Below are 22,260 nucleotides of genomic sequence, written 5' to 3'. Positions count from 1 at the left end.
ATAGAAACGTTCAGCCAGGCGACACACCTGGCGTGCGCGGTGCGCCGCGCTCGGCGTCCACTGGCGAGCAGCGAGCACGCTCGGCGTCCATGCGCGCGCTGGAGTGCGCTCGGTATCCACTGGCGTGCGCTCGGCGTCCACTGGTGCCGCGCTTGGCGTGCACCCGCGCGCTGCCTGGCGTCCATCCGAACGTCCCGTCCAAGCCGAGCGTCAAAAGAAGCGTGCAGAAAAGCGTCACGCTCCTGACAGGCGTCAAAACAAGCGAGATACATCTCGGAGAGAAATCCGACTGCACGAAAGTCTCAGGAGAAGGGTTGATCGTGTGAGAATACGAGGGGCGACTGGCGAGGGAACGCCTTCTTATTCTCACAGTAACAAAGCTCGGACGTCTGCTCTCAAAAGCGTCCTGCTACTAAGACTTCTATTTCATATTTCTCGGTGGAAAGACGTACACGTGGATCAGGCGACGTTCGCCTTCTTACTTCTCACTGGAACGCATAACGAGAGAGAGAGGACGTGAAGCGTCCTCTTCTATAAAGCTTCTATTTTAGAGGGCGCGAGTCCTTCCGAAAGCTCCAACCCCTGCGCGGGGAGGACGCTTCGGAGGACGAGAAGCAATCCTTCAGATTCGTGCACGTGCACGCACTTAGGCAGTCTGGGGATTTTCATCAGAAACTGCCGAAGGCACGCCAGATCGGTGGGGGTTCCTCGTAACCCTCCTTCGGCTTTCGACATGCTCTCTCCCCGGGTCCTGGGAGTCAAGCAGAGGTCCCGGCCTAGAGCGAAATAAGGCCGATCTGACGCACCCTCCACTACACAAGGGGCACTGTCACTGCACTTAGCCACTTCGCTATTGCTCTCTAAAGCAAGCACTTTCGATTCTAAGATACGAATCGAAAGAGTATTAGAGAAAGGGCAATAACCTCTACAGACACTGTTTAGGGCCCGAAGGCACATTACAGGGTTATGAGAAACAATAACAGAAGTAGCACTCTTCACAAAAACAATGAAGGAGAGCGATCACCTCTCGCAGACATATTCATAACCCGTAGCCATACTATCAGGGTTAGGCAAAAAAAAGTCTTATCAGGAGTTAGCAGGTCACCTACAGACATTTTATTTACTGATTAATTGCGTACATACAATCATAACGTTTTCCTTACGGAATTAGACATTTACTGATTAAGTACATACGAATCATACGTCTTCCTTACGGAATTAGACAAAGTCTCACACTCCTTACATGACAAATCTCAACAAAGAAGCAAGACTCATACCCCTCGTGCATACCAAGTGCGGATCTACCGAAGCTTTCGGTAGCCACACCCTATCTTTGCAGACAACACCCTCTGAAACTAGCCTAACTAGATTCAGATATCTTATGCAAAAATGAATCAAATTCAAATCAATTTAAGATAGCGTATGTCTAGCCACAAATCCAAGTAAATAAATTAAAAGACAATTAGGATACTTAGCGGCAATGAAGTTTCCAAAATCTAAGACGGAGGTACTGGAAACAGGTGTTTCCAGCACCGGCGACAGAAAAATTATGCATAGAAAATGGGAATGGTTCCTGATACCCGCCTCCCAGCGGCGGGAATGGGTACTAACCACCTGGCCGACCACTGCGTGTGTCGGAAGTTTTTAAAATTCTGTCGGACTTCAGAAAATACAGCTATATATATATCTGACAGGTAAGTTTCATGAACAAACAACATTTTGTTGCCTATATTAGTGAAAGTATGAAACTTTTTATTCCTGGGGTCATGGTTTGAACTGAAATATGGTATTTTTATTATAAAATAAGGTTTCACACATACTTACCGAACAATTACATAGCTATACGCTTCTTACCTTACGGCAGTCGAAATTCCAAATTTCTCGGCGCTAATTGGCGCTGCTGACGTGTAGGTGATACAACCCCGCCCACTTTCGGGGATCCCCGGTACTACTGAGCTTTGCTTGACAATTCGTTTAGCCGCCCCGTCCATCTGTGGGGAGGAGGGAGGGCTTTAATCATGTAATTGTTCGGTAAGTATGTGTGAAACCTTATTTTATAATAAAAATACCATTTTCACACATGAAACTTACCGAACTAAGTTACATAGCTGAATTCACATTACCCGGCTGGTGGGTATATGGACTTTAAGTGCAAATAAGAAAAAAAAAATGGAATTTTTATTCTAAAATTAATATTAATAATACTTACCTGTATAATTTATCTAGCCCTAAATCCCCAAAAACCGCACCAAAATTTACCACATTGGCAACCCTGTTACCTCCTATTCTGTCCGCCAGTTGGCAACACTGTCGTTGACAGATACGAAAACCTTCCCTCAAATCAGTTGTGATAGGCAGATCGTGGGGTAGGATGGGTGGGACTAGATAAATTATACAGGTAAGTATTATTAATATTAATTTTAGAATAAAAATTCCATATTAATAAACATTACCTAATATAATTTATCTAGCCCGATTAACCCACATTGAAAAGGAGGAGGGAATCTGAATACAATTTCCCCTTCGGAGCAGAAATAGGAGAAAACAAACAAAGAAATATATATCATAGGCAGTCAAAACTCAACCCAAGGTCAAAGATACTAACAACTCAAAGTCTCCTACCATAATGCCACCAACTGCGGTAGCACAGGACAAGGAGTAAGTGCATAGTCAGTCCGTCTGTACTAAAGTCAGGTGACCGACCAGGTAACCAGTCAGACGAATTGCGGACAGCAAGGCTGCACCCTGAAGACTATCAAGCACTATTCTTTCCCTAAAGGATGAGTGTCTGGACTGTCTGGGCGATTCAAAGCTAAGCAAACCTTGGGGGTGTATCAACGCAACCCGAAGTCGCCAGCAACGAATCGGCTCATGAGCAACTCCTAACTCGAGCTTTCTGGTGCCAAAGAGAAAGGAGCGCGGAGCAAAAAGGCGATTCAGTCCCGAAGGACGAATGCCTGACAGTCCAACCTGGTCTCATGTTACACGGATCATCGGGGGTGTATTAACGCACCGACTTCGTCAACAAGAAACAAACTCAGGGCTACTAAATGTCGCCTGATCTCCACGAGTGTCTGACTCTGAGAAGACAGGTGAGACAAAAAGTAGATGGTGAGCGAGTCACCAGATGACAGCAGACGATCCATCGACTAATTCCCTGTCCAGGACAGTGGAAGAAGCAGGAGTCGTCAGGACAAGCGAACCAGTGGCTAGTCCCTAGGTCAGCATCGACTCTGGAGAAGCGTAGTCGCCAGTTGCCGACAACCCAGTGGCTGGAACCATTTCACACTGAAAATGGAAGCAGCATGAGTTGCCAAGCAGTCAGTCCTTGTCATCAAAAACACCTAAATACCAAACTGCCTAATTCCCATTATAACTACGTCAAAAACTGCCATGGGTTATAATACAAAAACAAAAAATATATAATTAATGATAATATCAGGTAGCAACCAAACGTAAAACAGGAAAGACTACCTAATTCTCCTGTCTGACGACCTGTCCTGCCATCACCAACGGGCCCAAAGAACGAAGGTCGCCTAGAACTAGAGAAATATCCCTCAAGTAAAAGAGGCAAAAACAGAATTAGAACGCCAAGTCGCCGCCTCAAGCACCTTGGCGACTGAGACATTCTTCATAAAGCTACTGATGTAGCAACTGCTCTAATACTGTGTGCTCTCGGCGTCTGGTCTTCCCCAGCAGCCGCAACCACCAGTTTTAACGATCAGATCTCTGAGAAAAAAGGATACACCATTCTTTGAAATAGGTCTCTTGACATTTCGGGTGAAACAAACAGATGACTGGGACGACCCTGAATGTCCTTCGTGCGGCGTAAAATAAGCATGAGAGCGCCCTAACAGGGCAAAGAACTAATTCCTCATTTAAATTACCAACAAAGTCGACCAGCGACTTCAGTACGAAAGACCTGGGAATGGGATTATCAGACGATTCAGTCTTTGCGACAATTCAGGAAGGTATGACAAAATCATGTCTTGTCCAGATCTGGCAACCAGAAAAGAGAGTGCTTGCAGTTCACCCACCCTCTTGGCTGTAGCCAATGAGACAAGGAAGAGTGTCTTAGAAGAGAGGTCCCTAAATTTAGGCAGAATTCAGAGGCTCAAACGGAGGGAACCTTAAGGCTTGAAGGACTTTGTTAACGTCCCATGTCGGAGGCGAACACTGCGGCCTGGGTCGAGATAGGGAAAAGATCGAAGTAAATCTCTAATGACATAAGATGAAGAGATCTCAGGAAGCCTTGCCTTAAAACATAGGAAAGCATAGACCTATAACCCTTAATGCACGAAGGTGACAGGGCCCTGTCATGATGTAAATGAACTAAAAACTCCGCTACTTTCGGTAAGGAAGGTCTAGAAATTGAATGTCCTTGAGACTTACACCAACGTCTGTAAACCGACCATTTAGCCTGATAATTTACTCTGGTTGATTGCCGCCTGGCAAGAGCAACTGTCGCGCCACTCTGGAGGAGAACCCTTCGTGCTTGGAGAACCTCCTGACAGTCTCCAGGCATGAAGATGAAGCATGTGGAGCCTCTGATGGAACCGATGAAAATGGGGTTGTTTGAGAAGATCTGGTCTCTCTGGCAGGCGAATGGGGGGTGGGGGGTTTCCACCAGTGCTTCCAGAAGGTCGGGAACCACTCCTTCTGTGGCCAGAAGGGGGCGATCAAGGTGAGATCCAGACGCTTGGTTGTCCCTCACTTTGTTGAGGGACTGACCTCACCAGAGAGAACGGAGGAAAAGCATAGGCTTGAAGTCCCTCCCAGTCCTGCCAAAAGAGAGTCTGTCCGGCACTCTGAGGAGTCTGGTAAGGGGCGAAGAATATCTGGCACCGAAAATTCAGTGGGGTGGCAAACAGATCGACTGTGACAGGCCATTTCTTCCTGAGGCTGTCGAAGACTTCCTGGCAAAGTGTCCACTCCGACCCTTGAACTTCGTTTCGGTCTCGACAAGGCGTCTGCTAAGACGTTGTGATGGCCCAGGATAAACTGAGGGACCAACGTAATCCCCCTGTCTTCTGCCCAACACAGGATTGATCGGGCTTCTTGAGTGAGAAGATCCGACTGTGTGCCGCCTTGGTTTCTCAAGTACGAGACTGCTGTGGTGTTGTCGACAAAGATCGCGACAACCGACTCCAACAGTTGTTCCTGAAATGAAAGAAGGCCTAGGTACACTGCCTCAGTTCCCTCCAATTTATTGACATGCTCCTCTCCTCCTCTAACCAAAGGCCCGAAGCGGCTTCAGAGCCCATGTGTGCGCCCCAACCCTTGATCCGAGGCGTCTGACCAAAACATTAGGTCCGGAGGAACCGAAAGAAGAGATGTCCCTGACTTGAGGCGGTGAACTTGCATCCACCAACGGAGATCCTTCCGACATTGTGGAGAAGAGGCAACTATCGTGTCCTCGGACACGAAATCCCATGACTGGCGAAGTGTCGACTGAAGGGACCTCATTCTGAGACGACCTCCGGGAACCAGTTGGATGAGGGATGACAAATGGCCCAGGAGAGACCTCCAAAGAGAAACTGGCTGCATTATGGAGGACAAAAATTCTTCGATCAGACTCAGAAGCTTGTCTATCCGTTTCTGAGCGGGAGAAGCCCTCAAAATCTGGGAATTCAAAACAATCCCCAGATAAGTCATGATCTGGCAAGGGATTAGATTGGACTTGTCGAAGTTGACACGAATGCCCAACTCGACACAAAGAGACAGAACTATCTCCCTCGACCGGAGACATTTCTCTAGAGATTCGGCCTGGACTAGCCAATCGTCCAGATACCGAAGCATCCTTACATTTAACTGATGCAGAATAGCTGAAACACGGAGCCATCACCCGAGAAAAGACCTGTGGAGCAGTGGTGAGCCGAAACAAAGGGTCTTGAACTGGAAACTCCCGAGTCCGTGAAAAACCGAAGGTAAGGTCTGCTTCTTGGATGGATGGGGATTTGCAGATAAGCATCCTGCAGATCGATGGAAATCATCCAGTCCCCCCTCCTGACGGATGAAAGAACAGTCTGGACCGTCTCCATCCTGAACTTGGACTTTAGAATGAACTTGTTCAAAACCGACTCTATCTAGACTAAACTGTAATTTCTTAAAATTCTGTTTCCAGGTAGTTTCCATTGCCAAAATCTTCGAATCTACATCAGAACTAACTTCACTAATTACCGGTTGTACAGGGGGCAAAGCATCATTAATTTCGGAATCGGAGTCGTACGATACCGAAACCGAAGAGCCAGAATCATGCGCCGCAAGTCAAGAATTCGTTAGATACAGTTTTTAGCAATCGATTTCTTTTTCTCCTTAACCGATCTTTTTACGCTGCAAGATTGTTTGGCGTTTCATATAAGCAGTCATCCTCGTCAGACCAGGGCTTACATACGTCACAACGAGAAGTCAAGTCACAAACCTGTCCACGACAAGAACTACAAATGTCATGGGGTTCATACTCCTGCTACTCATCCTTGTCCCACAAACCGGGCAGTTCCTGATGTTGCTGGCAGAAGAAGCATCGTAATTTCTTGGTAATCCATTGTAGAATTGGACAGGTCAGTAGTTCCGGGTCGCGCAAAAGTTCGTAATTTAAGATAAGAACCACAACAGAAATCAAAGTTAATTCACTATTTCGTGATGTAATGCGTGAGTGGTAATTCATATAAAGTTTCATTTAACAAATAATGCAAAGCTTTAAAGGCACAAAATGTTTAAGGAAATTTATAAAGAGCGGGCCGTGATGTAAACAACACGGGCGCTCGTTAAGAACTGATTTGAGGGAAGGTTTTTCGTATCTGTCAACGACAGTGTTGCCAACTGGCGGACAGATAGGAGGTAGACAGGGTTGCCAATGTGGTAAATTTTGGTGCGGTTTTTGGGGATTTAGGGCTAGATAAATTATATTAAGGTAATGTTTTATTATACTCCACATTGCAAGAATGTTGTAGTACCCTTACCTAGTGAGAGAGCAGCTGCAGGAGAAGTACTGCCTCTGGTCGGAGCTCTCATCACTTGTAGGAACGTGGCAGTAGTGGCCAGGATCGTTCCTACTACTAGTGGGTATTCTGCAACCATGGAGGTTCACCGATGGTTGATCAGAATGAAATATATGCGCCCTTGCCCTGGGCTGTGACAGATTAAAATAACAATCAAAGACCATCACCTACACATAACCATAAAAAATCAATAAACCAAACCCTACCATAAAAACTGGCGGGTACTCCTGGTACCGTGTACCCCCAGGCTTCCCCAAAACTCGACCACCTTCTAATCAAGACGAAGAGATAGTCAAAAGGAAGGGGAATTGGACCAAATCCCCCTATGCTTCCTTTCCCAACACCATGCCCATCACCGACAAAGGTCCCTAAACGACAACAATTATCAAACTTTGCTTCCACATCCTTCAGGTAATGGAGAGCAAAACCGATCTCGACCTCCAGAACGTAGCTTGCAAAATAGATGCTAGCGACGTATTATGTCTAAAAGCCATGGAAGTCGCTACTGCCCTAACCTCGTGGGCTTTAACTTTACACACCTGTAGGAGTCTGATCTCTTACTGACGTGTGTGCTTCCTGAATCAGGCTCCTTAAAAAGAACGAAATTGCGTTCTTAGACATAGGACGGCTCGGATCTTTAACCGAACACCACAATCGGTTTGAACTTCCTCTCAAAGCCTTTGTTTTATGAATATAAAATTTCAGTGCTCTCACCGGACACAAAGAACGTTCTTCGTCCTCTTCTCCTACTAATCCTAACAAGCTTCGAATGGAGAAGAAACGAGGCCATGGTCTCGAAGGATCTTCATTCTTCGCTAAAAAATCCTGAGTATAGGCACACACAGCTTTGTCTTGTGTAAATCCTATCTCTTTACTCATTGCTTGCATCTCGCTGATTCTACCAGCTGAAGCTAAGGCGACTAAGAATAACGCTTCTTAGTAAGATCCTTCAAAGAAGCCGAATTAAGAGGTTCAAAATTCGCTTTAGAGAGCCAGGACAATACCACGTCTAAATTCCAGTCCACTAAACCTGGTCTCCTTGTCCTAGTGGACTCAAAAGATTTAATCAAGTCGCTGATGTCCGAGTTTATTAGATATATTTAAGTTTCTATGTTTAAAAACTGATGCCAACATAGATCTGTATCCTTTTATTGTCGAAGTCGATAACTTCCTAACGTCTCTCAGATATATTAGGAAGTTTGCTATCTCTTGTATAGAGGTTTTAGAAGAAGTTGTGTGACTTTCTCTGCACCAATTTCTAAAAACTCCCCATTTTGACTGATAGAGTTTGGCCGAAGAGGCTCTTCTACAGTTTAGCAATAGCCTCTGCGCTCTTCTTGAAAAACCTTTCGCTCTGACCAGGTCCCGGCCCCCGGACAGCGAATCCTGTCAGACGAGATACGACAACCCTTGGTGATTTCTGTCGAAAATGGGCTGTTTGAGTAGCGATGGAATTTGTGGCAGAAGCCTGGGAAGTCTACTACATCCTCAGGAGATCCGGGACCACTCCTTTCTGGGCCAAAAGGAGCTATAAGAAGTCATCGTAACGTTCTGGTGACTCTGGAACTTGTTTAATACCTCTCTGATCATCGCAAATGGTGGAAATGCGTAAACATTCAGACCTGACCAGTCGAGAAGCATTGCATCCGTTTTCCAGGCTAACGGGGTCCGGGACCGGAGAACAGAATAGAGGAAGCCTGTTGTTCCTGGACGTTGCAAAGAGGTCTATCGTTGGTTGTCCCCACAACCGCCATAGATCCTGACAAACTCTGATATCCAATGTCCACTCCGTCGGAAGAACCTGATGCGCACGACTGAGTTCGTCTGCTAAAACGTTGAGCTTCCCTTGCACGTACCTGGGGAAGAGAGTCACTTTGTGCGCATTCGCCCACAGAAGAAGATGCTCCGTCATTCTGTACAGGGAGAACGAATGTGTCCTCCCTGTTTTCTTATATATGACAGCGCTGTGTTGTCCGAGAACACCGCAACTTTCTTCCCTTCGACTAGAGGGGTGAAACTTTGAAGCCCAAGAAAAATTGCTTTCAGCTCTTTTTATGTTGATATTGAAGACCTCTCTCCTGTTCCGTCCAGATACCTGATGTCTTCTCTTTCCCCAACATGGCTCCCCATCCTGAGTCCGATGCGTCGGCATAAAATTCTAGCTCTGGATTCGTTATTTCGAGGGAACAAACCCTCCTGAGCTCTTTCCTCCGACAACCACCAACGAAGATCTTCCTAGATTTCCTCGGAGATCGAATAACAGTCGAATCCGGTTGAACTTTCCGGTCCAATTGGACCTTTAGGTAGAATTGTAGCGTCCTCATGTGAAGACGACCAAGTTGTAACAAAAGTCTCCACCGAAGCGAGAGTCCCTAACAGGCTCATCCACTCCAGAGCCGTGCAGGACGAGCGGTTTAACAGCTTCCGTACCGTCGCAAGGAGGGAGACTATTCTCCTTGGGGGAGAGAAAAACCCGAAAAACTTGTGAGTCAGAATCATCCCCAAATATGGAATCCTCTGACTCGGTACTAACTGTGACTTCTCTAAATTCATTACTAATCCCAGTTGCTGTGTTAATATTAGTGTCCGATTTAAATCCCTCACACACTGGAGACTGGAGTCGGACCTTAGAAGCCAGTCGTCCAGATAAAAAGCAATATGATTCCCATCAAATGTAACCATCGACTTACCGGGGCCAGGACTCGAGTAAATACTTGTGGCTGTCGAAAGTCCGAAACAGAGCGCTCTGAACTGATAAACTCTGCCGTCGAAAACGAACAACCGTAGATATTTCCTGGAGCTCCGATGAATATGGTACATGGAAATATGACAATTTGTCGAAAATTGCATTTTTCCTAACTATACAAACCTGAGGTCCTTTAACAATAGGAAGTAGCTAGCGGCAGCTGGAACGGTCGTAAGCTTCGAACAAGGGGAGAACGGTAGTTAACTGCTTGTCCGATCGTCGCGCGCCGCGCGACTGGGAGGTAAACAAATCACTTTTGCTTTTGGCCCATGCAAAATACGCGAGAGTGAGGGGTGGCATGAGGAGGACTTTATGTTAAAGGACCTCAGGTTTGTATAGTTAGGAAAAATGCAATTTTCGACAAATTGTCATTTGTTCCGATACGTAATACAAACCCTCGGTCCTTTAACAATAGGAAGACTCACTTCTTGGTGGGTGGAATCTGAGTCTTTTGATGAACAGACTGGTGTTCGTCCATCCCTGGAATGCCTCCCTGGTCGTAAGAGCGAGGGAGGGATCCAAGCCTCTGTCCGATTGATCGGGTGTGCACCGCAGGATCAATGGTCAGACCCTCTGGGCGAGTACTAAGAGAGAGGCAAGCGTATCTCTTCGTACCAGCATTGTAAGAACTTTCTTTTTACATGAGCAAATTGTAAAGTAATGGGTTTGTCTCATGTTGGCATCCACTTCTCCCCCTTGTTGGAGAAGTGGTGGATAATTTTACTCCTATCTCTAATTAAAGAGATAGGATGGAGCTCTGTTGAATAGCTTACCTGCATCGGACTCCTTTCCAGCAAGGTAACGACCGTATCCCTCTGCCCACAGGTAGAGGTAGAAAAGATGGTGAAGAGAAGCCAGTCACTCTCTCATTCACTCATTCATTCTCCCAGTCATACAGACTCGATGCTGTTCTGCCTGCTCGGGTGCTGGGTAAGGCTTACACAACGTGTTGAGCAGCCACCACAGGTCCCAAGGAAAAAAGTATCCAAGGACTTGTGGGCAATATCCCGAAGGTAGAAGGACGTGAAGGTGGTCTGGTTGGCCCGACCACCCACCTTCAGGACCTGCGCCACGGAGAAGTTACGGAACGCTAAGGAGGGTCCGATACCTCTGACTTCGTGGGCTCTCGGTCGGAGCGTACGGATGTCGTCGCTACCATCAGCTTCGTACGCTCTCCTGATCACCTCACGTAGCCAGAAAGAAAGCGTGTTCTTGGAGACTTCTTTCTTGGTGACCCCAGTGCTAACGAAGAGGCGTCGACACTCAGGCCTGAGATGTCGAGTTCTCTTCAGATAGCGCCGTAGCGCCCTCACAGGACAAAGCAGCATCTCATCCGCATCGTTATCTGTAAAAGTCAGCAGGGAGGGGATCGTGAAAGACTCGAACCTGTCGTCAGGGATCGACGGATTCTGAGTCTTAGCTACGAAGTTCGGGACGAATCGAGGCGTCACAGATCCCCAGCTCTGGTATGTTTCACATCTAAGAAAGGCCATGTAGTTCCCCTACTCTCAATTCGCCGATGCCAGGGCCCAGCAAGAAGAGGGTTCTTGAGGGTCAGATCCCTGTCTGACGACTCTCGAGTGGCTCGAACGGTAACGTTCGAGTCAGACTCCTAAGGACGAGAGTCACGTCCCCACGCCAGGGGCCTGAGTTCCCTGGGTGGGCAAGACCTTTCGAAGCTCCTCATTAGCAAGGATATCTCGAACGAATTCGTGATGTCCAGTCCCCCCTCAGTTTTAGGAACGAGCCAGAGCGGCTCTATATCCCTTGACTGTGGGTACTGAGAGGAGCTTCTCTCGGCGAAGAAACACCGTCGGAATCCGCTACCTGCTGAAGAGTGGCTCTGAGAGAGACAAACCCTGTCTACGACACCAACCACAGAAAGACGGCCCACTTCCCCTGGTATACAGCTGCAGAGGACTGTCTGACGTGTCCAGCCATCTCTGTTGCTGCGCTACGAGAAAAGCCTCTCGTTCGCAAGAGATGGTGGATAACAGCCAGCCGTGAAGTTGAAGGGACTGGACTGCGCGGTGGTACCGTTCTACGTGTGGCTGGGCTAGAAGGTGTGTGCCAGTTGGGTAGCTCTCATCGGTGCGTCTGCAAGAAGAGCCAGCAGGTCCGGATACCAAACGGCTTGCGGCCGTTTGGGAGCCACCAGGATCATTCTGAGATTGGGTAGTGACCAGCGCTCGACTGATCACTTTCCGAATCCAGACAGAAGGGAGGAAAGGCGTAAGCGAAGAGGTTGTCCCAGGGGTGTTGGAGAGCGTCCTCTGCAGCTGCCCATGGGTCCGGCACGGCCGAGAAGAACACCTGTATCTTCCTGTTGTGCCGGGTGGCGAACAGGTCTACGACCGGTCGCCCCCACAGGTTGAAGAGCCTTTCCGCCACCTCTTGGTGTAGAGACCATTCGGTCCCTATCACCTGATCCCGACGGCTGAGCTTGTCTGCTACTACATTCCTCTTGCCTGGAATGTAGCGTGCTGACAGCTCTATCGAGTGAGCCGTGGCCCACTCGTGCACCTGCACCGTCAACTGATGGAGCGGAAGAGACACTAGCCCCCCCTGCTTGTTGACATATGCCTACTGTGGTGTTGTCGCACATCAACACCACTGAGTGTCCCATCAAGCTGGCTCCCGAAACTCTTGAGAGCGTTGAAACGCCGCCTTGAGTTCCAGGACATTGATGTGAAAGAAGGTGCTTCTCGTGATGGTCCCACACACCTGCAGTCAGCAACTCTCCTCCAGGTGTGCGCCCCATCCCTCGGTCGATGCGTCTGAGAACAGAAGCATCTCCGGGGGGTGGGGGGGGCGTGCGTATGGGCACTCCTCTTAAGAGGTTCTTGTCGTCGAGCCACCAGGCTAGGTCCTGCCTCACCTTGTCCGTGATAGCCACGGGAAAGTAAGGAGGATCCTTGGCCTGAGACCAACTCTCCCTTAGCCTCCACTGGAGAGACCGCAGGTGAAGACGCCCGTGAGGGACTAACTTCTCGAGTGACGACAGATGGCCGATCACGACTTGCCATTGCTGTGCTGGCCTGTTCCTGCCGCGACAGGAACCGGCCGGCTGCCTCCCTGAATTTGCTGATAGCAAGTCTGCGGGAAGACTTGCCCTGCTTACCGTATCTATCAGCATACCCAGGTACTTCATCTTCTGCTTGGGTTCGAGATCGGACTTCTCGTAGTTTATCACGATCCCCAGATCGCGACAAACTTTGAGGAGTCGATCTCTGTCCTGTAGCAACTGCGAGCGGGAGCTCGCCAGGACCAGCCAATCGTCGAGATACCTCAGAAGACGTATCCCGTTCGAATGGGCCCAAGCCGACACCAGAGTGAACACTCGCGTGAACACCTGTGGGGCGGTTGAGAGACCGAAACAAAGTGCCCTGAATTGGTACACCGTCCCGTCGAAGATGAAGCGAGGTACTTTCTGGAGGGACTGATGGATGGTGGGTATTTGAAAATACGCGTCCTTCAGGTCCACCGAAAGCGATGAAATCGTTTCCCCTTGATCGAGTCGAGCACTGAGCGTGCCGACTCCATCGTGAACCGCGTCGTGCGAACGAAGCGGTTCAGGGGAGAGAGGTCTATCACCGGGCGCCAGCCCCCCGATGCCTTCTCCACTAGGAAGAGGCGGCTGTAAAAGCCTGGTGACTGGTCCTCCACGATTTCTACAGCTCGTTTCGCCAGCATGGTCTTGATCTCCTGTCGAAGAGCGTTGTCCTTTGCTGATCCCCGGACATAGGTCTGTAGATGGACCGGTTTTGGAGATGAGGGGGGGCCGGAGACTCGAAGGGTAGTAGATATCCCTCCCGAAGGACGTCTACTATCCAGTCTCGGCGCCGTAGCGCTGCCAAGTCCGCCCAATGGCTCGCCAGGCACCCCCCCACTTCCGGCAGCAGGTGAGAGAACGCCCGTCCCTAGCGTTTCCCTCCTCGTTTCGACTTCTTTCCAGCACCTCCTCGGGGAAAGGAGGGTTGGGAGGAGGGCTGATTGCGGCCTCCTCTCGCAGAAGTCGAAACAACTGGAGTCTTCACACGGGGTTTGGACGGTGCGACCGTCTTCGCCGCCGTGGAAGCGCTAGCCAAGCTCTTTGGTTTGGCCGCAGTTACTCGAGGTTGCCCAGAAACCTTCGAGACTGCCTGGTGGACTAAGCGGTCACTCTCGTCAGTGCGCCGCCGTTCCACCGCAGCGTCCACCATCTCTCCAGGAAAGAGAGCTGGGGAACTCCTAAGAGGTCCATTTCTTAGCCCGAGTGCCGCCTCACGCCCAGACCCCCTTGGTCACTCGGGTAAGGACTGCGTCCCTACGCCGAAGAACCAAGTTGGCCCACAGGTTAGCAGTCTGATGGGCGAGGTAAGAGATTGCTCTTCCTCCAGACTGGCACAGTCTCCTGAAGGAAGCGTCGTCTTCGAGAGCAGAACTCCCGGAGCCGGCCGCCACCTTGGATATTGTGAGGGACCACAAACATCCAACCAGGAAACTGCCTGGAATGCTGCCATAGCGGTAGATTCCAGGGCAAGTGCTCCTGCTGCACGAGAACCATAGGTTCTCCGACAGGAGGCTGCTGCAGGGGGACACACCTGGAGTCAGCCTCGCTAACTCCGGGTTAACCTGTTTCGGCAGTATCGGGTCTTCTGATGGCACGTAGAAACGCCTCTGCCGCTGTAGAGGAGGAGGAAGCAGCTTAGAGGACCGTCCGGATTTTAGCGAGTCCTCCCGTCCTGAGACGAGATACTCCACCTGATCCAGGAACTGAGTTCCGCAACGCTCTGATCGTGGCAAACCCCATCAGCATTTTTGGGAGCTCCACCCTCTTGGGACCCCCAAATGAAATGACTCGAGCCGGGACCGTGGGCTCTTGATTGGTGGTAGCGGCGATCCCTTCCGCGAGGCCATTATGCAGACGCATCAGCTTAATGACTTCCGCGAAGTTCCTCTGTATCTCGGGCGTCACAGCGTCCTGTGGAGTAGGACCGTCCAGTCCCTCCAACAAGAGCATATCCCTCGATACTCCTCCTTCAGAAGGAGGAACAGCGACAGACCCCTGACGGTCGCCTCCAACTACTTGCGCGTACGTCCTGGTCGGTCCTATGACCGTGCCTGAGCCGTACGGCGTCATAGCTGGGTCACGAGCGGCGCACCTCTCGTGATCGCTCCTTGGTACCTCGCTCCTCCCGGTATAGCCCGAGGAGGTTGAAGGTACAGGAGAGGCAGACCTGACGCTCCCCCCGCGCTCGCTGGCAGGACCAGCGTGCGTAGAGGGCTGCTGCCGATCGTCAACCAAGCGGTGACGGTCTAGCAGCAGGCCTAGCGTTCGCCGCTCGCCTGGGGACGATTGGCTCGGCTGAGAACGTAGAGACCGCTCTCTAGCGTCAGCGAGCTGCCGCTGGTCACCGTCTCCGCCCGGTCCCATCGGGAGCGGCGGACGGGTGACCTGCTAGGCTCCCTTTCGCGTCGAGACCGGCCAGCGTCCTCTCGGCGCGTCAAACCGCTGGTACTAGCCGTGGCTGGTACCGGCGGCCGTGGGGACTCCTTCCCCTCGCCTCAACCCGTGGCCGGTCAGTGACCGTCACGTCAGCCCGAGCAGCCGGCTGGTCGCTGCGAGAGCGTCCAGTGGCCTGGCGAGAGTCGTGTGCACGACTCTCGCCAGTCTTCTGCTCCGTGCCGCTGTCTTGACGGCGAGCGAGCTCGGTCGTCGAAACTTTGGCTGGACGGTCCCTCTTTAGAAAGAGCGTCCACTCGGATGCTTCTCGCGAACGAGAAGCAGCCGAGACGGAACCTGGCTTAGCGGCAGAACCACTAGTACCAGGTGAGGACGCACCAGCCGAAGCTGATGCAACCTCTGGCCGTCCCCCGTCGACTTCTTCTTTGCAGAAGAAGCGACGGGCCCCGCACCCGAGGAACAGAGGACCAGCAGAAGAGCTCCCCAGCTCGCCTGAGCGAGCCGGGCCCTTAGAAGATCCCGAAGGAGTCTTCTTAGGGGGGGAGGAGGCAACCTTCTTCTTCTTCGGCTGTTTGGCCTTAGAAGTCGAAGGGGAAGGAGAGGCAGCAGACGACGAAGAAGACGATGAAGACGATGACGACACTTCTTCCTCTTCCTCTTCTTCTTCGCCAGGCTCCGCAGGACAGACGTCAGGTCTTCCATCCAGGAGGGAGCCGGGGCAGTTGCCGAAGCAACAGGGCCCGACTGCACCTGTCCCCCGGAAGGACCTGAAACTGTTACAGCAACACCAGCAGCGGGAACGGCAGGAACAGGTCCGGGAACAGCAGGAACAGCAGGACTCTGAAATTGAATGTGTACCTGAAATGGAAAGAGTCGCTGGAGCGGCCACAGGTACGGCAGGCACGGCAGGTACTAAGGGAGAGCCAGGCGTCCTGTCGACAGTCACCGACATCCGTGGCACTGGCGGCAGGTCCAGGGGGTACCTGGGGCAGCGGGAAGTCCGGGGTCGGCAAAGGAAAAAATCCAGGTGGTGGTGGCATCGTCCTCTTTGGAACGGCGGCAATTGGTTTTTGTACTGCCACCGTGGGTGTCCACCGACATTATGTGAGGCGTATATACAAGATGTGGTGGCATCTCATACGCAGGGGTAGTTAATGTGGTCGTCGTGGTGGTCACCGCACCATGAGTGACCACGGCCGACCCCGCCAACCGCTGTATCAACCCCTGGATGCTGGGCACTCCTGCAGTCCCAGCGACTCCCACACCTGTCCCAAGTCGTCCTTCGCTGCTGGCACACCTGCGGAAGCAAGAGTCGGGTTAATAGGAGGGCTTCCCCGCGCCTGGGGGGCGAAATTCCCCCAGAGCGGACCGAAGACCCCGAATACAACTGTACGTCCGGGTAGGGTAGCGCGCCCTCCTCCACACTCGACAGATCGAGAGAGGAAAAGGACTCCGCTACCCCCCCCGCAGGGGAAGGCGCAAACCGTGGGGGCTGGCCGGGAGGCAGGAAAGAGGACGAAGTGTCCGTCACCACAGGAGTCACTGGACTTTCCGATGACTTCTTGGCCGGCCTAAGTCTCTTCCTGCCCTCGTACAGCACCCACTGCGCCTCGGACCAATTCATACAAAACCATACATGGCTCGTTACGAGAGCACTCTCGCCCTCGACACGAGTACAAACCTCGTGGGGGTCCACCTCCACAAAGACCTGAACCCCCCACATTTACGTCCCTCCAGCCCGGGACACACTCTACGGGCGACTGGAGGGCGCGGTGAAATTTCAATTTCCTCTGATTCACTCATTGTAATCAATTGAAATAGAGAAAAAAGTACTTACTATCACTCCTGATACACAGAAATAGAAACCAAATACTCAAGAATGAAGCAAACGACAAGCGGGCAGAGCGATGGCGAACACGTCCTACCCACACACAGCGGCCCGAAAGCAAAAGTGATTTGTTTACCTCCCAGTCGCGCGGCGCGCGACGATCGGACAAGCAGATTAACTACCGTTCTCCCGGTGTTCGAAGCTTACGACCGTTCCAGCTGCCGCTAGCTACTTCCTATTGTTAAAGGAACCGAGGGTTTGTATTACGTATCGGAACAATGCATCTTTCATGTCCAGCGATACCATCCAGTCTCCTGGTCGAAGAGCTGACATAACCGACCGGTTGGTTTCCATACGAAACTTCGTCTTCAGAACAAAGATATTGAGAGCACTCACATCCAGGACCGGCCTCCAGCCCCCGATGACTTGGGACAACGAACAGCCTGTTGTAAAAGCCCGGTGAGATGTCTTCCACTATTTCTATGGCCTTCTTGTTAATCAGGGCTTCTACTTCCTTGGCAAGAGCCAAAGCTCTTTCTGATCCCTGCGAGTATGCTGTTAAGGCGATGGGAATACTCGACAGTGGTGGATCTTGCACAAACGGGATCACATAACCTTCTCTTAATACTGTGATCACCCACTGTTCCGCCCCTCTTCGACTCCATTCCGCAAAAACAGGCGGAGTCTTGCTCCTACAGGTGTGTGAGGAGGGGTAAAAATTCCTACTTGTCCGACTGTCTCGAGGGTGGTTTCTTACTGGTTGTGGCCTGTGGACGCAAATTAGTCCTTGGTCTGGGTTGACATCTAGACTTTCCTCCGCGAAAAGGTTGCTTCTGAAGAGGTGACCCTTTAGCTCCTGTAGGTGGTGTTCTCCTTGGGACGTCGTGTCGACGAACGAGTCAATAAGTCGTTGGTAGACTTTTTATCTCAGATCTGCGAGAACGTTGCTGAATAACCTGTTTCAGGGAATAAATGCGACTTACATAAAGCGCAAACATGAGAGCAGACTTCTGGTTAGAAGTTACTCCTTGGAGGTGAAAGAGCACCAAAGTTCTCTCTTTTTAAGGACGCCCAGAGTAAAAAGAGATGCAAGCTCCCCTGAGCCATCCCTGACTGCTTTGTCGGCACACGATAATACATCACAACCAGTCTGTCGCCAAGCTATCTTCCAGAGACTTACAATCCTCTATTTTCCTTGCTAATGCAGCAATAGTCCAGTCTAAGAACTGAAAACTTCTATTACCTTAAATAGGTTCTTAATCAGGTGGTCGAAATCAGGCGAAGAAAGAAATTTTCGCCGACGAAAACGCTGTCCTTCTGTTAGCATCCACCAGACCTGAGAAATCTCCTTGGGCGGAGGCAGCGACTCCCAAAGAGGGTAATTCTCCGGTAGCATTAAAAATTTATATGTCTTCTGTAACTTGGACGGTGGGACAGCGAAGGCGGCTTTACCAGCTCCCTCTTCTTCTCCAGCCACTTCTCTGCTTCTTTGAAGACTCTTTTCGCCGACTGCGAAGCACCAGTTTAGGTAGACTCGCCGAAAGTACTTTCCTATCCTTAACAAAGGTAGAAGGAGGCGAAGATAGAGGAGCTGGCTCGAATTCCGTATAAGAAGCCAGCAAAAACTTCATTAAGTTGGAGTAAGCAGAAGCCGCTTTCGACTCTTGTTCCGACTGATCCTCCCCATCCGACATTGTCGACTGCTTGGCTTCTTCATCCGTATAAGACTTAACTTTCTTCAACGACTTAACTAAGTCCTGAAGCTGTCTCAACGGTTCCAAAAAAGCTTCTTCTTTGTTGTTCGCATCAATCTCCCGATGGTGCGGGCGAAGGAGACAACTTCCTTGATGAAAACTTGCGAGTCGAACTCTCTCTCTCGTTAGCCTGGCGAACGAGTCGAAACTTTCCTTGTTTCAGTCGGCGAGACAAAACCATGCGAGTCCGACACTGATACCTCGCGAGATCGTTTGCGAACAGCACCCGAACCTCTACTAGGCGAAAGATACACAGGGTTCTCCCAAAAAGCTACACGAGGGTTAGGAGATCTTTTCCCTCCCTCTCTTCACAGTGATGACGAATTATCCAATGGCACTGCGCGCCTTTTCAACAACGGCGTGACACTTCACTCCACTTCTTTCGCCTGGTATCAGGCGAACACACCTCCGAGTCCGACGACAAACCTACACCAGACACATCTACACCTTTCCAGTGGTGTCTCTTTACAGAAATCGAGTCGAAATTCACGACTTCGAAAGAGTCGACGGCCGCCCGTGGGCAAATCCCTCCAGTCTCCCTTCGACTCACGGTATGTCTTCTCCCAGGTGCTGGGGAGCGGGACAGTGACCTCGGTCTAGAAGACGTGGAGGGACGGACAGCCGCCTCCTCGGATACGACACTTGCACTTTTCACTCACCAGACTTAATCACAAATTCACGAAAAGAAGTACCTAAATCCATGACAGATTTAGCAAGCAGCTCAAATTTCCTATCCATCTTATTTTCCCTAATGGGCAATGGTGTCGGAATCAGAAGCATGGGGAACCTGAGCCGGAGTAAGGTGTACTGAAGTAGGAGGACTATCAATAGGAGAGACGTTTGACAAAATAGGAGAAGACAAAGCGGGCTTCTTTGCCTCTGACGGCAAAGGAGTTGACTCTAATCTAGCCCTACTATCAGCCCTAATGGCTGCCTTTCTTTTCCTATCTTTTTCCATCTTATCAAGATGAGACAAAAAACTCTTCCATCCTTGATCATCTAGATCTTCACATTCATTACATGTACGCTCTTTAGTACACTCTTGCCCCCTACATTTCACGCACTTCGAGTGTGGGTCATAACATAACTTGGCTAATCTAGTTTTGCAGCCTTCGCTGCAAAACCTAACAGATGAACCTGAATCTGACATAACTCACACTAAACAGATGAATAAAGAAAGCAGCTAAGCCGTCAAAACACAAAAAACAACCAGAAAATTGTACTTCACCAATCGGGTGTCAAACAAAATGGCGAACAGTTGACTGCAGCGAAATACACAGGTTTTCACCGTGGGCGGCAGAAAACGAATTGTCAAGCAAAGCTCAGTAGTACCGGGGATCCCCGAAAGTGGGCGGGGTTGTATCACCTACACGTCAGCAGCGCCAATTAGCGCCGAGAAATTTGGAATTTCGACTGCCGTAAGGTAAGAAGCGTATAGCTATGTAATTGTTCGGTAAGTTTCATGTGTGAAATCATTTTTACCTTGTAATTGATGGTTTTATCCTCACTGCCATCACAACTGAAACTCCACAGTGCTTATTTGATTTTAATTATACACATTTTGGTCTTAATTCACTCCAAATTGCACTTGAACCACGCTGCGGTTTCTGGTTCCTAAGCGCTCACTCCACAAACACAGTTACGGGCAGCACATGAGTACACGGTTTATGAGGTGCAAAGCTTTCTTCCCTTAATTGTTTACTTTACTCATTACTTAGTTTAACTTTACTTTGTCACTTCAAAATGTTTATTTAATTCATGTCTATTATCCATTTTTTGCAACCAAATTAACCCCGAAAAATTACAGATATTTCTGAAGTACTTACGAGCAGACGACGGCAAAATGACTCATCATTGCCAATCTAGTGGAGCTTCATACATACGCCAATGCATTTACAAACTGTTTCCATGAATTCTAGTTGTCATAGTAATGCAGTAATGATAAAATTGCTGTAATATGTATATATACTATAAATAAATACGCTAATTTCACTTATTTCCCCAGTTTTGTGTAAGTCTTATACCTAGTTTGGAGGGTAAACACATACCAATTGGCAACACTGATAAACAATTGAAGAGCGCGAAGAACACCGGAGGTACCGTTCACAAGCACAACTGTTGATACTTGAGTCAGGAATCTACATAGTTACTTTTTCAACAACGATATTTTCAAATTAATAATCATGAATATGTAAAAATATTTATGCAATTCATCCTTATACTGCCGTTTAACTATTTATTTAAGTAATTATCTAGTGCAAGCTTCTTCTTCTTACTACAAATCGTAGTTCCCTTGGATAAGTAGTGGTTGGAAATTGGCGTTTACGACTGCTGTGATGAACGTGCCCCAGCGTCTATGGGTACAAGTGGTGTGCAGATTTAGCACAGTAAATGGGAAGTTTGTTGACTCAAGCGACTCCGCAAACATCGAGATGTCGTCAATCTCCGAAATGTTTATAGATGTAAGTAAAAATTTCGAAAGCGTCATGGGGGTAGTGTGCACTGCGTTTGGCCACACTTTTCATTACCCTCTGTTTAATCTTAAAATATGGCCTAACTTTGGAGAAAATACTTACTTCAAAAGGAGAGTAGAGGGATACGTAAATAAGTAAAAACCTGTCTTAAGGGATACTGACCCATTGAATTCTGAAAAAATCAATTCTTTGGTTCTATAAACAGAAAAACTGCTCATTTTTTCAAAGAGAGAGCCCGTGCCAGGTTCCTAGTTCCTAAGCACTCATTCCACAAACACAGTTGCCGGCACACTGCTACACTATTCATGTGAGGTGTAGAGGTTTAGCTATTTTTTGTTTTTTTACATATCTGCATCTGTAAACAGATAAACTCTCATTATTAGCAAATATACTTCTGTCTACATATTTGTCAAAAGAAGACACTGAAAACAGGAAAGAAAACTGAAAAATACACACACAAGGGAGCAGTAAATTTGGACCCCTAAACCATATGATCCCAATTTTATCTATGATATCAGAACAGCAGTGTAGGCTAAAGGAAAAAGAGCTTTTCTGTTTCTGCAAAATGTTACGTTGCCTAGGGTTAGGGTATCTACCTATGCCCACCTTCCGAATCTAGGCCTACTGTAGGCTAACACACACCCTTACATTTTCCTGTGCTGAATGATGAGTAAAGGAAATGAACTACAGTAAATTTAAATCTGTTTTCTAATACATTCTTCTCAAAATTACATTGGACCATCGACCTATGAACTTACAGAATAGAACCTTATGATTAGCTAGTAGTCGAACCCACCGGTGACGTAACCTAGACAGACCCTAAAGTTTAATACCTAAATCATACAATTTTAACTTACCCAAAGGTTTAGCATAATTCCTTTTTGAAATATATGAGCAAACTGGAAGGGCTGGGCGGGATGCTAGAGATATACATGACCTTTGAACGAGAAAACTGATTACTGCAGGTCTAGCCATCCCCAAACAGGTCTTTGTGTTTGTTTACATAGGAAA

The 22,260-nt window shown here is 49.1% G+C and overlaps 1 protein-coding gene across 1 annotated transcript in view; it reads right to left on the bottom strand.

The window, feature by feature from the left end:
- LOC135203027 (large ribosomal subunit protein mL54-like) overlaps positions 1-22,260 on the bottom strand; it is a 57,609-nt gene extending 35,349 nt beyond the window's left edge. The window contains exon 1 of the mRNA XM_064232598.1: positions 22,107-22,260. Coding sequence (XP_064088668.1) covers positions 22,107-22,224 — 118 coding nt within the window. The 5' untranslated portion in view covers positions 22,225-22,260. The remainder of the gene's footprint in view (positions 1-22,106) is intronic.

The sequence above is a fragment of the Macrobrachium nipponense genome, chromosome 33, assembly GCF_015104395.2.
Source record: "Macrobrachium nipponense isolate FS-2020 chromosome 33, ASM1510439v2, whole genome shotgun sequence".
NCBI lineage: Eukaryota > Metazoa > Arthropoda > Malacostraca > Decapoda > Palaemonidae > Macrobrachium > Macrobrachium nipponense.
Note: the sequence above shows the minus strand (reverse complement) of the source record. Positions and strands in the feature narration are given on the sequence as shown.